This window comes from Alternaria postmessia (genome assembly GCF_024291825.1).
Source record: "Alternaria postmessia strain BMP 2775 chromosome Unknown scaffold_13, whole genome shotgun sequence".
Taxonomy (NCBI): domain Eukaryota; kingdom Fungi; phylum Ascomycota; class Dothideomycetes; order Pleosporales; family Pleosporaceae; genus Alternaria; species Alternaria postmessia.
The window spans coordinates 429,767-444,865 of record NW_026260086.1 but is presented as its reverse complement, the minus strand read 5'-3'; the positions used below and the strand labels follow the sequence as shown (position 1 = coordinate 444,865).

The following is a 15,099-nucleotide window of genomic DNA, read 5'->3' as shown; positions in this document are numbered from 1 at the left end:
ATCACCTGGCGCCGGCATGGGAGGTGTGTTGTAACTAAGGCTGCTCGAAGTCGAGAATTGGGCCTGCTGTGGTTGGCTTGGTGAAGGAGTTAGTTGTTGTGGCCAGTTCCCGGGCAATGCCATTGGTACCTGCGCCATATTTGGCATATCCATGCTTTGTTGAAAGCTCATTTGCGTTGGTGTGGGTGTTGTTAAGCCTTGCTGCATTGCGTTGAAACTCATGTTGGCTTCCGCTCCGTATCCGGGTTGATGTGGGTATGTAGGCATGTCGTAGAGAGGTGGCGCCATGCCTCCGAACCCGCCGTTGTATTGAAAATGGGCCATGATCCGGACATACTCCATCATCGTAGCGTTATTGGGATGGGCTGCGCATCCAAAGCAGCTACATGACTCTCCACAGTGACAATTGTGTTCAGGGACGTGTTGCCCGATTTGGGGACTGGCGACAGACGGAGACATCGAATTGTTCGTGACTGGGCTCATAGACACAGAGTTCTGCCGATGGTAGGCTGCAGCCGCGTGATTGTAGATTGGAGTGCCAAGGCCGAAAGGGTTCGACGCAGCTGATGGTGTTTGTGGATGAAAGTTTTGGTACTGTGGAACCACTGCTTGGGCGGGAAACTGGAACTGGTGTCCCACGTGTTGATAACCGTGTGATTGGCTGTTGACAGGCGCATCTTCTTGTTTGCGTGATGAGCAACAAGACTTCTTTTGAACTGGCGGCTCTACAACTGGCTTTGGCTTGCTGCCACAGCACCCTCCTTCTTGGACCGGCGACAGGACAGGCTTTGGCTTGCAACAACTTGAGACGGGCTCATTCTGTGCAGGAAGAAGACGTGGCGTTGAGCTCGCACTTGACGGAAGTGATGCTCCATTACTATTGCTTGTTTCGGAGGGTGTGTACGTGACGGATGAGGTTTCGGTTTTGGCGTCGAAGCCAGCCTGGATAGCCTTCTCGAGGTTGTAAGGGGTGGGCGCAGCCGATTTACGCCTACTCTTCGTAATCCGACTGTTTCCTGCAACGGTAGCTGTGGGCGGAGCTCGTTCTGACGGACAAGCACATTCTGACGTTTTGGGAATCGTGTAGTTGATAACAACACGCTCGCAACTGCAGGATCCAGTAGGATGTGGACAGCTACTCAACGGCCGACCAGGCTTCCGGACCTCAACCAGCACTCGATCTCGGTGATCGCATTTCGACGAGCGATGACCGCGAATGCACGGACCGCTAATCAATGTCAGTCAAAGTATATGGCGAATAGACACCCTGGACAGTGCAATGCAAGTCGCAGTCGCTAAAGAATTTTCCGGATAGGTGCAGTTTGCGCGCAACAAATAGTAGAGAGGATATAGTAAAATAAGACAGAATGAGGGGTGGAACAAACAGATAAGAGAACCTACCAGGCGACCTTCTTGCGCTCTCCGTTGACTTCGGCCCACATGATGCGGGGCTATTATGAGGTCGCAATAACTTGCTCAATCTACGGCATGTAACCACCAAGTGCGCCGTGTATCGGGGACGAAGTAAGACTGCTGGTGAGAAAGAGCTTATGTCCAAGCTTACTGTACACCGCGCACGTGAAAGTATTGCAGAGGGGTACAGTGGCGTGCAGCGCAGAAAATGGAGTGGCAAGGTCCTGGGCTAGACGTATGACCCTCGCCGCATGGGAAAGTAGCCTACAGGTTCGGGAGTGGTCCGATGTGGGTGTCCAAAAGAGAAGGTAGACTCGGCCCTCGGCTTGGCCTAAGTGAGCTGTGAAGGGTCCAGCTCCAGGTGGGTGGAGCGTTGATAACCCTGAGATTTGGCGCCGGCTTCCCGCAGTGTCGGTGATAATACTGTATCAGCACAGGCGTTGATTGATGCAATAGCGATCCTGAGCTCGGAACGGATGAAGGGTGGATCGAATGTCCGGGGGGACGTCGGACATGCACACGGTTAAAGTGGCGGGGTCTACAATCGAGAGCCAGCGGAATCAGGCGCTGGTTTCACTGGATTATCACCCAGAATACGGTCTGGAGAATTGATGACTTGACAGGGCTCAGCGGTTGGTGGGACGTGCAAATATCCAGTTCAACACCGCGGGAAAACGCAGCTGTCACACCTCCCCACTAGACTGATGAATGACTCGGGACTTAAGGCGTCAAAGGCGTGGGATCTGCTGGTCGGCGCTCGAAGGTTTGTCGTGAACTGAATGGATGCGACGTTTGGCGGAGGGTTGGATTAGGCTTAGTCCCTTAGCGTTGAGCAAGTTTCTTACTAAGCGGGTTTAGTCGCTTCGAAACGGCACAAGTAGAAAGGTGACAATCGAGAAATAGACAGCAAGGATTGTGTCCTCAATAGGAGGGATAAGTGAAGGAGGTGTCGCGATATAAGAGGTATGCGCGATGTGAACAAAGCGAGCGCGATCCACGAAGAGCAGCACCTGCGCCAGCGTGTTTTTGTGGTCAGAAGAACCGTGGAAACGACGCTGCGGCCGCCGGGTATATCATTGGGGCGTGGGGAATCTTGCGCCGGCTGGACCCTGCTTGGCTCGGGCTCGCTTCAGGCATGTGAGTACCGCGATAATTCAGTCAGTGTGGGCGCGATTGGTAGGCCGGGTATCATTGAATTACTTCGCTCTGAAGCCACCTGAGGCACTCCCACGCCATAGGGCTGGTGCAACGCCCACTGCTACAGCCCAACAAGGGAGCTGTAGACCCTGCTATAGTCACAGGGTACTGTTTGGCCAGCCCTCTGACTTCGTTGATGACGACGATCCGCTGTTTCGAAGATGGAGTTTATCTGGAACGCGACTTGGACAGGCATAGCGGTGGCTGGTTAACCGGGCACGTGCCATCCGTGGTGGCTCCGCTCTTTGAAACACCCAAAATACAGTCTTCGCCAAGGCTATAACTTCACCACAACTTGCCTTCCGCCATGTCGTCAGAGGCCGGTGAAGAGGGCTTGGACCTGTTCCAAGAGCCTGCTGATTTCTATGAACCGGAAAAGCAGGCAACCTTCGCGTCTCATCAGTTGCTTTCCGGCAAGGAGTTCACTGTTCGATTGGTCGGTCATAATCCTTTGTGGGTAAGTTATGCACTTGACTACCGACATGCCGAAACACAGTATGGAACTTTCTGACGTCTTATGCGTTGGTTTCCAACCTTCTGGAACTTTTATAGAAGGACCGTAGAAGCGATTCGGCACTCATCTGACTTCTGACGGTCATGCACTATCTCAGCACACTCACTGACGTATTCAGGGTCATTTCCTATGGAATGCGGGGCGAACCATATCCGATTACCTGGAAGAGCATGCAGGTAAACTCGTAAAAGATCGAACGATACTTGAGCTTGGCGCTGGAGCGGGACTTCCAAGCCTTGTCTGTGCTCTCAACGGTGCCGCTCAAACGGTCGTCACAGACTATCCTGATGCCGAGTTGGTCGAGAATTTACAGTACAATGTTGACCACTGTGAACTGTTGTCTAAGCCTCCCAAAATAGTGGCGGAGGTTTGTGACTGTGCTCAACATTGGCGGACGTCACTAATATGCGCACAGGGATATCTCTGGGGTGCACCTACCGATGACTTGATGAAGTATCTGCCTGATAGTTCGGGCTTCGATGTTCTCATTCTTGCCGACCTTCTGTTCAACCACTCGGAGCATGCCAAACTCATCAAGACTGTGCAGCTGACTCTCAAGAAGTCACCGACATCCCGAGCATACGTCTTCTTTACACCATATCGCCCATGGTTGTACGAGAAGGACATGGCTTTCTTCGACCTAGCTAGAGAATCGGGATTCACCGTCACTAAGACGTTCGAAAAGGTCATGGAGAAGGTTATGTTCGAGGAAGATCCAGGGGTGAGGCTCTCGTAATGATGTATCTGGATGCGTCACTGACCGAACCTAGGATGAACTTCTTCGCCGGACTGTCTTCGGCTACGAGCTGACCTGGGATGCTTAATACCTGATTCTCTCAGCAACAGCAAGCAGGTCGAGATAACATTCATATATCTGAGTACACTCTATAGTACCACCCGCCACGAGCGGATAGAAGTTTTCCAGTCAGTAGAATCTTCTACACAATCGCGCTATCTCGATTTGAGACCAGATCAAGCTTTCGGCAGCTACGCAAGTGGATGTTGTCTCGTTGCGCTTCAGATGAAAACCTTCACTAAACGCATGGACATGAGTCCTTGCAATACAGTCGGTGCATTCCGCAATCATCTTGCGGTTGATCCCGATTTTGCTCCGTCGTTGGCACCTTCCACCATAAGTGGCGATTTACAAACATAGCATTTGTCCAGCGTTCATGTGTGCGCAATAGACAATGGATCGCGAGATACAACACTTTTTGTACCAGAATCCCAACAAGATACTGATACAATATGTCACCCCTAGCTTCACAATTCCAAACAGGATGTTGGAAATCGGCAACAGGAACGCCAAGCGAGCTGCCGCCATATACCAGCAACGCAAGCGCATTCTCTACGAACCAGTGAACGCTTCGCGAGTAAAGCGCTTCCGGCGGGCCACTAAGATCATTGGCCGCTCTAATTCCGAGAAAGCCAAGGGTTCTTATATGCTAGCGAAGCTACCTTCCTTGCTTACAAGGGTGTAAGCTGCCTTTGTGTACGAAGTTCTTTTTGTCACACTTGGGGTATCCCGTGAGATATGCGTGGGATATCTATTGTTCCCTGCCTGTGGCCTCTATATTCTGCCATCTCGTTCCGAGGAGTCTTCTCTCTACAGAATATTGTGTACATACTCCGTTACAGCGTCCGTGTTCTATCACATGTCGTACGGTCTATGATGATGTTCTGTTTCATAACGAGTATTATGCTCGCCCTCTTCGCCATTGACTCCTTCTATGTAATAAGCGACCATATTCTCATACAGTGTCCCAAACACCGGCACGTGGTTTGATGTAGCCTCAGGGGGGTTACTTCTAGCATAGATCATCATCTACATTTCGACGGTCTAGCCTCACCGTGATTCTCAGGCCCCTCAAGTTAGATAATCTTATTGAAATGTCCACACTTGAGTCGCAGGTGGTATCCCTTAGCCTAGGAGGTCATTTTAGATGCCAGTTTCGTATCGATCTAACAACACCAGAGTCCTCCAATTGCTCTTCCCCGACTTCTGAAGCGATTGCTTCCAACTATCCGCCAGGTTCAGCTGATCTGACAGACAGCGTGGAAGTAGACGTACCACTCTAGTTTCTAGCGCTTATGAAACAAATTATGGGTGAAATGCCGTTTACGAGCGAACGTCCCCTCCTGGAACATCTCCTTTGGAAACCGGTTACCCTTGCTGATGTCGAGGTTCTTGTCCCTGCATTCATCAAGAGCGCCGTAGTTATTGATCAGCTGGTTGTGAACATTGGCTACTTTAGTGCACTAGGACTCATTCCGTCTCATTCCCTCGAGCGCATGCTCATACATCTCCTTCCTGTTGGTGATGATCAAAATTACTTGTACGAAACAACAAAGGCTCGTATTGAGTTTGAATGCCAGCGCCGCCAACACTTGGAGTACATCGACAGTCAAAAGCGCGTCGAGCCTTGTGGGCAACTCGATAGAGTGATCAATAGAGTCCAGCATTTTGCGACAGGTGTCGACTTTTCTCGTTCGCGACTGCACAATGGCCCAGGTCTGACGGATCGGAAGCATCCTAAGGTCCGGTTGCCGCAAAATGACACGCGACTAGCCAGCGCAATGCCCAGCCTCCTGGCTTCGGAAATGAACACGGAGCCGGAACAAGATTTTCTGTGGGGGCAGAGCAAAGCCATCTTTGACTCTCTATCTGGCAGAAAGCAGAAGGGGAAGATTGTCGTGAACCTCCCACCCAAGGAACCAGCGGCTATGGCTCAAACTACTATACACACTTTTGCCATCCGAAAGGTGGACGGATCATCACTGTGACCGCAAAACAACAAGTTTCGATACAAGAATCGACTCTGGAGTGATACAGCATGTAGCTTCGATCGGTTCTAAGATGTTGTTCATACTGGTAGTGCTTGCCTGCGGTGCTGGGTATAGTTTGTATGATGGGACGCGGACGATGTAGGTACAACAAGGATTTCTTCTGTCTTGGTTCAGTTCTATGAAATATATCATCAAATACCGTTCATTCATCAAACACTTCACAAAACAGAGGGTGATGAGTGATCTACAGAACATTGTGAGGTTGAACTGTTTGCGGGGACTAGCGCTATCGATAGAGCTTATCCATTGCCGAGGTACCTGGACACTTCACGACTCTCCCAATGCCGACCATGACGACGCCGTACAAACCACCATGATACCCTCATAGCGATGTTTGACAATTCTGTCAACATACACACATTATGACATCTTCAACTATGCCCCCAAAGGCTATTCTTTTCGACATCGGTGGAGTAGTCGTACGTAATTCCTCAACACGACCCACGCCGCCCTTCAGCACCACGCGCGACCAGACGAATGTAGCTAACGTCTTCATCCACAGGTCATAAGTCCTTTCCAAGCGATCCTCGACTATGAAATCGAGAACAAGATCCCTATCGGCTACATAAACTACGCGATCCAAAAAGGACCTCACGATACGGGCGCATGGCAACTCATCGAGCGCGGCGAAGTCGAACTCAACGACGACTGGTTCGCATCCTTTAAGAAACAGTTGATGCGACCGGAGGTCTGGTCACAGTTCCTCCAGAAGCTTGCGCAACAGGAGAGCGTCGGTGGTGGACAGGCAATCGAGGGTGGGAATCCGCAGGTGCCGGACATTGATGCGAAGACGTTGTTCTGGCGTATGATGAAGATCAGTCGGGCACCAGATCCGTACATGTATCCTGCGCTACGAAAGCTAGGCGAGAGTGGGAAATTCGTTTTGGGCGCATTCAGCAACAACGTTACGTTCCCTACGGGCATACTCGACGACGAAGGGAAGCTCTTCACGAAAGAGCTTGTCCACCCACCAGCTCCAAACCTCTACGCGAACGACTCCACAGATATTACGACGTGTTTCGACATATTCCTTGGTTCGGCGGCCGTGGGTGTCAGAAAGCCGGATCCAGAGGCGTACAAGCTGGCGGTACGCGAGATGGATAAGATTGCGAGGAAGAAGGGGATGGGAGGGGTGACGGAAGGCGACACGCTCTTCTTGGATGATATTGGCATAAATCTTAAGTTTGCGAAGAAGACGGGGTTGAGAACAATCAAGGTGAACCTGGGTAAGACGAAGGATGCTGTAAAAGAGCTGGAAGAGGCAGTTGGCCTTCCGTTGTTGGATGATAAAGCTAAGCTTTAAAGATTTACTTGCATTTCATCACTACCACAAGCCTTGAAAGGCACCTCTATCTCCTACTCTTTTTAAACCCCCTCTCCGATGGATCGTCCGTACGTCAGAGGGGGTGTGCGATCTTAGCCTCTAGTTTCGCCATTCTTTTGTGTGCCTCCTGTTCTACCAACTTGATCACAGCCATCAGCGCACTCTTGCGATCTGTCCCCTCCTGAGGCGAAACGAAGAACATCTCGCTAGCATCCAAGACATCCCAGCCAACAACACTTGCACGGAAGTTCTGGACGATTTCCCCTCTCGACCTGCTTTCGTAACTGCCCATAAGAACCACGGGGTGTACCGATGGGCGGAACGTGGATGTAACAAGCTCTGTACTACCAGAAGACGTCAATACACTCACGTTTCTCAATATTCTCGTTTCTTCTCTCTGGCCTAGCTACACGTCTGCCACCGTTTATCTGAGTCGTCGCCTGGACGAACAAGACAAGGTTGAGTACCGTGCCGCAGTCCTGTCCTCTGTAGGTACGAGTCGCGGTATGATAATCCGTCCTCTCACAAAGATAGAAGTGGCAAGTTCACGTGGTGAAGTGCTTTTGAAACTGTTGGAAAAAGTGGAATCGCTTGCTGAGATACCGTTTCAGACGATGGAAAAGAATCCTCAAGGAAACCTGAAGGAAGGAGAGACGGGAATAAGAGAGCATGAATTATGCAGCAACGACGAATGAGTGAAGTCAGAAAAGCGAGAATGAAGCCGAGGATGGAGATGAGAATGAAGAGAGATATAGTGATGATGATAGTGAGAGTGATAGTGAATCGAAAGAAGAAGAGGTGATGTGGAGATCTTACTTTCACAACATGGTGAAAAAATTGGGAGTGGCCGATACCTATCCCACACAGAATACAAGAGCAATAGAAGAGCGATTTAGTTTCTTCCCACCAGGACCATTACGAGGATATTGAACTAGGTCCTTCTTTCTCCAAAGAACATTTACCCCCTGTCAGTCCTGCTAACACCGCTACTTCCAATGGAACTGTTACTGTCCTTAGCCACCTTGCGTGCATGATAATCATCATTCAACATCATGCGTCCAATCTCCATCTCCACGACTTCCAATAGCCGTTCTAGTGCTTCTTTTCTGCTCCTTCCCACTTCAGGACCCACTTCCAAGCTCCTGACCCCACCTTGACCGATGCTGTAGAGCGAAGCACAAAACGCAAGAGAAGGGTCAATGATCTTTTGTTTAGAGGAATTGGGGTCTTTAGGTGGTGGATGACGTCCTAGGATGCAGGAGGGTGGCTTGAGAGGTGACAGAATCCATGATTGCGCTGAGAGGTTGCCAGTCAGTGTATGGCGGAGGTGACGTTATGGTTTTCTCACTACTTACTCTCGATCAGGTCAACAAGATATCTGATCTCAGTCTCGTCTTCACCTCGCAAGTTTGGAAGCGGTTCACGGGATCGGCCTAGGCGCTCCGGTATATTTGCCGTTAAAGAATCCATTTGTAGTCTTTATCACCAGGATGAACTGGAAAGGAGCAATTGAAGAACGATCTATATGGCGAGAAACCGGTGAAGGATAGTGTCATCTGCAGGGTTTAAGGGAGTACGAGAATGTGTTTGTTTGGTTACACAGTGAGGCGGGAGAGTGGAAAAGTGTGATCATTCGAGGCAGCAAACTTTGTGTAGCGGTGGGAGCGATCCAACAACATCGAAGCTGCTCAACATGCAACATGTACGTATGGAAAAGAGGTTCGGTGGATGGTTCCCAGCTCTCCAATCGTATGATCCCATCATGTGTGCCATCATCAGAGGACTATGAAGGGTTATAGTCAGACTAATATGGTTCGTACTACTTTTGCGTTAACTTACTGTCATGTTGCAACGCAAAGATTATGTCATGCTGATAAGTACTATCGCTGGGAATACGCAACTTCTTAGTTTTCCTACTGCGGTAAATTTGCTCCTCCCTTCTCTATTCGATGGTTGGATTACGTTTTTGTTCTCATATTTCCTCATTATGCTCCTCCACCATCTCTTCTATCAGCTGCCCACTCTTCTGCTTGTTTTCTGTATCCTCTTTCTTCGACTTCATCCTGTTCGCATTACTTCTCTTGACTGCCATTTCTTCCAGGGTATGCAACAGGCCCAGCAATGCCTCTTCTCTCGTTGTTCCGCTATGCAGTCCAAGATCTACAAGCTGAGGCCGACCGGGCGCTGGGCTGGTGGAATGGGCAGTAAGGGTAGCAAGATAGTCATTCGAGTCGAAATGACTTTGATGCACGAGGACGGCTATGTCGTAACCAGACCCAAAGACAGTGTCGGCGGTCAATTCTACATAGGTAAGAGTTCGGTAGTCAGCTAAGGTGACGGGCTTGGCTCTATTTGTTGAGTTCACGCTCATCTTGGGTCAAGGTATTGATGAGTGCATGGCGAAAAGCAGAGCATAGTCGTTATATACTGAGAATTTCGTAATAGTTTGCTCGCTTCAGCAGCAATCACTGACGTGCCGAATGATCTGCCGAATTCCAATCACGACACAGGCTCCAGACGATGATACAGGTCCTCGTAAGGCGCAGAAAGATGGCCAGGAAAGACGATCAACCTCACTTTCGACTCATCCATCAACCAACTAACACACCATCGCAGGACCTACATCGCCAGTCTTCTCCCATTACCACCACGAGATGAGAACTGGGCGCTGACAATCCCCTAGTGCCATGGAGACCTACCGCTGTGCAGTACTAGGTCTGGAAGAATGGAGCTGCCAAGAAGCCCAAAAAGTCCTAATGTTCTTTCAACTTAAACCTCGGGTTAATTGGACCCGAAAAGAGGCAATAAAGAGATTACGGTCATGAGGAGTACAAACAGCCGATGAGGTTGTAGAAGTTGAAGAAGTAATAGGCGGGTTGGGTCCTGGCTAAGGAGGAAGGGAAGATAAAGGAATAAATTAGCGCAACGATGGATTCATGTGCCGCGGCGTTGGTGCTGCCAATGTCTACAGGGTCTAGAATGCAGAGATCTAGAACGCCAAGATGCTGTTCATCCCATGCGCATGTAGTGGGGCACGGCGCGCAGGAACGATATCAGGAGATGAGTGTTGGTGGCGCTTGTTATTGATGCTTGTACGCAAACTCAGGGTCGATGCTTGGCTAGAAGATGATCCATCAATCAATGATTTACTACTAAACGCCACCAGTTTTGCAAAATTGATATCGTGTGATGTGGAGATGAGAGAAGCCATGAGGTAAAAAATATCTCTTTCGCTTTCGTCAGATGACAGTCGTCTAAACAACTCCATTCCTATGCAACACGAGAAAACGCCACAAAAGGAACGCCATGCTATGCAACACCCGAATGTACATATCAACATACCAACATGCCATCGTATCCATTACGTCCCAACGTGTCATGTCCCCCAGTCATCCCATTCCCCGTTTTTCCGTTGTTGTGATCGTTCCCGACTCGCACTTTTCTTCCTCTCTTTTGGCGCCGGATCTAGAAACCCGTCTGGTATGTCATTCCAATTTTGTGTTCCTTTTGGTGGCGCAGTCACGGTCTGTACTTTTTGCGCTTTGCGTTGGTCGACCGCTTGCTCGTCACTAGAGACTTCGTAATCGTCGTCTTCGTCTTCGGATATATAGTTGTACTGGTCAAACTTTTTCCTGTCGATTGTCTGGAGTTGAACATCGCCATCAGCATACATGCCGCGTTCTCTCCCTAGAATTTGGTCGGCTTTGTTTGGACTTCTTCGTCCGTCGATTGGGCCTTTCGCGATGCCGTTGGTAGTGGTGAGGTATTGGGTCTGCTCGCCGCGGCCAAGTGGTGCTTGCCATTCTGGACGTCTGGTGGCTCGTGGGGGAGGCTGGCTATATTGGCCAGGCATCCATCCGTTCGGAGCGCGAGTGGGACCCCTAAACTCTGCTTCAGTAGGAGTATCAACACCCCAACCAGCAGCGCGCTCACGCTGCTTCTGTATCTGTTCTTCTCTTTCCCTTTCCCGTTTTATCCGCTCCCGTGCTGCCAGCCACTTCGGACTGGGTTCCCAAGACCACCCGTCTCCTGTTGTGGTTACAAGCGGTATGAACCACTTCAGCGGCGAAGGGCCAAAAACATGTGCGATGTTGCGTTTCCAACCTAGGTCGAAGGCGTTAGGTAGCATCTCGTTGTCGCGCTCGTCAAGATAGCTGTCGTAGCGGTCTTGGTACTGCTGGCGTTCTCGATACTCGTAGGACTGGTAGTGCGGGTGCGAGTAACCGTTCGCATGGCCTGGTACGGGAGAGCGCGAGGTAGAGCGAGAGGGCGGCTCGCCCTCCTCGGGTCTGGTCACTCCCGGAAGAGCGTTCGCGTGAATCTCGCGCAACTGGTCGCCAACACTCAAACGTCCGTTCGCTTGCGCATCCATATAGTTTCGGTCGTTGAGCTGATGCTTCATCGTGTTCCGGAGTGGTGAGAGGTAGCGCGTCTTCTCCAGACTTTCTATCGTAGTCTGGCCCCTAACTGTAAGCCATAGATGCCATGCAGTAAAGCCTGTTATGACTATGCCAATGATGCCGGATAGTACGGCAAGTAAGACATAGTTTACGGGCATGAAGGACTCAGTGTATTGTCCATCACTGAGTATCTCACTCCAGACCCAAGTCGCAGAAGTTGCAAAACAGACCCAGCAAAAGAAAGAGAGGTATGATAAGAAGAGCACAAAAGCCTTGTAGTTGCGAAGACCGACGCAAGTCGCCAGCCATGGACAATGATGGTCCATCTTCAGGACGCAGCGCTTGCATGTGGAGCAGTGGTGAGAGCGGTCGGGCTTCTTGGACTGGCACTTGTTGCAGAAGCGTAGTTCACCGGTCGATGCCTTGACGGTGAAGGACGTGTACTGCATCTCTCCTCCTTCTTGCGATGGCAGGTGGCTGTAGCCATTTTTGATATTGAGCGGCGATCCCGGGTCGGTGAATACGGCGGTAGTGTAGCTCCAGTTGAGCATGAGATAGAGGAAGATGCCGAGCGTAGACGAGAACTTTCCTGTCCAGCGTGTTAGTAATCGAGTTTCCCAACTTCATGTGACGTGGTCTTATTGGACGTAGGATAAATTTGGATTGTGACATATATATAGAAAGGAGACGCACCCGTCCAGACATTCTTCGAGGGCACAAAGCCGATGCCTGCCTGGACCCATACGGCCCACGACGTCAGGCCGTAGACGAAGACCAGCGGAAAGTATGTGACGGCGGTGCAGCAGTACCGCTCAACCTTCCTGGCCCAGCCGCGACGGCGCATGGTTCTTGAGGGTGAGATTGGGGGAGAGGGCGAGCCCAACGTGGCCATAACTATGGGCGCAGCGAGTGGCCGGGCATGTGGTGCGGTCGATTAGGGAATGGATGTTTCTGCCTTGCGAACCCCGTGTATGGCGCGGATCGAGGATGGGCGGGCTGGAGAAGGGGGAGGATGCGGAGGACAAGAAGCCGGTGCACGACTAGTTTCAGGGTGCAGCGGCGCACACCATGTCACAAACTAGCAAGTAAGAGGGCGGGAAACGGTAGAATAAGAAAGCTAAGGCTATAGAAACAAAGTCGCACAAGAATCACCACCCGCCGTCGTGATGTTGGAGATGCGGAAGTCGTGTCCGGAGGTGTCGTCGTCGTCGTAAGCGTGTCGAATGGCGACGATTGAGGCGCATGATGGGTAGCGCGTCCCTGAGATGCATGTGGCGCGGCTTACCTATGATCGACCTCGACAACCACGCCGTGCACGTGACGGCGGCCGTTGCTGGGGAACCATAATTTCGGATACGTATGCAAGACACAACAACGCTAGGTGCAAGTGCAAGTACAAGGCGCAAAAACAACGTACACGGTAAGCTGATGGCGACGAGGAAGGTCAGACGTCTCTCTTGGGGCGCTTTTGGCCAGTTTCAGCTGGCCAGTCGCACAATCAGCCTGCAACCGCCGCGCCAGCTGGAGCAGCGTTATCCACTTGGCCAGTGGTAAGATGATGACAATCCCGGTTGCATGCGCGATAATCTAAGGTAGCCTGATACAGTGGTTACAAAACGCAATGTCGGTGCCACACCCCGGTAGGCACCCGTATTGCTCCCGCCGCGACCTGCGACATTTAGAGATAGCCGTCGCCCAGCCTGATCTGCTTCGGTCCTGCCAGCCATTGTTCTAACCAACTTAACGCCCACCGAGCGCGCCATCGTCGTACTTTGTTATTGCCATAGCGTCCCCCCCCCACCCCGAGTCTTCGCGGACATGTCTAACAACACTCTTCTAACAACAACTTTTGGCAACACGATATAGCCCGGCATGCTTGCATCCAGGAAGCGGCCCACGCCGCTGCTGCTGCTCTTCGTCCTCGTCCTCATTGGCATATGGTACCACAGCAGAGACACTGACCACATATACCTGCAATGGATGTCCTCGATTGAGTCGCGGCCTGCAAAGATACCCTCAAACAGAACATTAGGCTTCGGCGCCGTCGTCGTCGTCTCCAAGGAAGGCTCCTCGCGCCGCCAGCCGCTCATCCAGGCGGCCAATGTCACCGACATCGACCTCACCATCCCGCCACAGCCAGAGTGGACCGAGGGCGATGTCCAACGCTTCATCAACGGGCAAGAGAAGGTCCAGAAGGGGTCTATACTAGCGTGGTTAGGGCACCACAACGCCCTCAAGTGGTAAGTCATCCCTCGTTGCCCGGCACCCGTCTTGGCGTGCATCCGCCGCTGTAGAGCTGCTGCTGACTCGCTTATTAAGGTTTCTCGATTCTGACCTCGAGACGGCTCTCATTCTCGAAGACGACGTCGACTGGGACATTCGTCTGCGCAGCCAACAGATTCCGCTCGCGGCAAGCGCTGCCCGCCAGCTCCTTCCCCCGCCGCGCTCCCAGCACCCCTACGCCAACGCAGCTAGCAACCATACCCAGTACTGGGGCGACCAAGATGCCTGGGACCTACTCTATCTCGGCCACTGCGGTGATTACTTCGACGTCGTCACTGAGGACGGACCCAAGACCGACCGCCAATCCTTTAATCTGACTGCTATGCCACACATCCTATACCAGGACCCTACCCTCCCCGCATGGTACAACCTACATCCCTTCACACAGGCTTTGTTCCGCCTACTGGGCATGCCTGAAGGGTCACGCGTCATCCACCGTTCCAAGTTCCCGCTCTGCTCTTTCGGATACGCCGTCACCCGTCGCACCGCCGAACGCCTCCTCAACGATCTCGCTCCACCCAAGCTGAAGAAAACTGGACCTCGCGCATTCGATGTTGCGCTTCTCCACGCATGTAACAAGGGAGAGAACACGCCATCTCCCACACCCGAGTGGCAGAATGCAAGGAATCCCCTGACCCGAAGCAAATACCCGAGCCCCGGACTCCGCTGCTGGACGCTCAACTCTGAACTATTCCACCACATGCCAGGTCACAGTGAGATTGACCTGGTGGGCGAGAAAAGCGGCGAGTCCGAACACGGTATCCCCCCGGTAGACCTGGCGGCACAAGCTCAGGTCGTCTTTCGAAACGAGACCACAAACATCGACTGCGGATTCTGGAGCGGCGCCTTTGCATTCGACGAAAAGGATACCGACCGACTCCACTACCTCCAAGAAAAGGTTGGCAGACAAGGCATATGTCTCAAAGAAGACAAGAAAGAAGAGCGCAAATACCCGGCAATAGATTCGATATGAGAACACCTCGACGCACCACCACCACAACATGACCACCTTCCATGTACATATTAGATTTCACGACGAGCAACTTATTGGCGAAATACCCGGCTTGGGTTTACGGGCGTTTTGTAGGAGTACGAAGTAGGATTTCACCAGCGATATGATA

At 51.5% G+C, this 15,099-nt stretch overlaps 6 protein-coding genes across 6 annotated transcripts; 4 read left to right on the top strand and 2 right to left on the bottom strand.

Moving 5' to 3' along the window:
- Window positions 1-2,917: 2,917 nt before the first annotated feature.
- Window positions 2,918-3,948, top strand: J4E82_003208 (uncharacterized protein; the record flags this gene model as incomplete). Its single annotated transcript, XM_051729497.1, has 4 exons — window positions 2,918-3,067; window positions 3,243-3,491; window positions 3,540-3,845; window positions 3,895-3,948. The coding sequence occupies 4 exons, from the start codon at window positions 2,918-2,920 to the stop codon at window positions 3,946-3,948; spliced, it is 759 nt and encodes a 252-aa protein (XP_051590881.1).
- Window positions 3,949-5,227: 1,279 nt separating this feature from the next.
- On the top strand, window positions 5,228-5,908 carry J4E82_003207 (uncharacterized protein; the record flags this gene model as incomplete). The annotated part of the gene is made up of 1 exon (XM_051729496.1): window positions 5,228-5,908. The coding sequence occupies one exon, from the start codon at window positions 5,228-5,230 to the stop codon at window positions 5,906-5,908; it is 681 nt and encodes a 226-aa protein (XP_051590880.1).
- A 425-nt stretch (window positions 5,909-6,333) lies between these two features.
- Window positions 6,334-7,274, top strand: J4E82_003206 (uncharacterized protein; the record flags this gene model as incomplete). Its single annotated transcript, XM_051729495.1, has 2 exons — window positions 6,334-6,390; window positions 6,474-7,274. 2 exons carry the CDS (start codon window positions 6,334-6,336, stop codon window positions 7,272-7,274), a joined length of 858 nt encoding a protein of 285 aa, XP_051590879.1.
- Window positions 7,275-8,253: 979 nt separating this feature from the next.
- J4E82_003205 (uncharacterized protein) lies at window positions 8,254-8,765 on the bottom strand (the record flags this gene model as incomplete). The annotated part of the gene is made up of 2 exons (XM_051729494.1): window positions 8,254-8,591; window positions 8,651-8,765. The coding sequence occupies 2 exons, from the start codon at window positions 8,763-8,765 to the stop codon at window positions 8,254-8,256; spliced, it is 453 nt and encodes a 150-aa protein (XP_051590878.1).
- A 1,906-nt stretch (window positions 8,766-10,671) lies between these two features.
- J4E82_003204 (uncharacterized protein) lies at window positions 10,672-12,587 on the bottom strand (the record flags this gene model as incomplete). The annotated part of the gene is made up of 2 exons (XM_051729493.1): window positions 10,672-12,284; window positions 12,389-12,587. 2 exons carry the CDS (start codon window positions 12,585-12,587, stop codon window positions 10,672-10,674), a joined length of 1,812 nt encoding a protein of 603 aa, XP_051590877.1.
- A 980-nt stretch (window positions 12,588-13,567) lies between these two features.
- Window positions 13,568-14,951, top strand: J4E82_003203 (uncharacterized protein; the record flags this gene model as incomplete). Its single annotated transcript, XM_051729492.1, has 2 exons — window positions 13,568-13,935; window positions 14,015-14,951. The coding sequence occupies 2 exons, from the start codon at window positions 13,568-13,570 to the stop codon at window positions 14,949-14,951; spliced, it is 1,305 nt and encodes a 434-aa protein (XP_051590876.1).
- Between the last annotated feature and the right edge of the window lie 148 nt (window positions 14,952-15,099).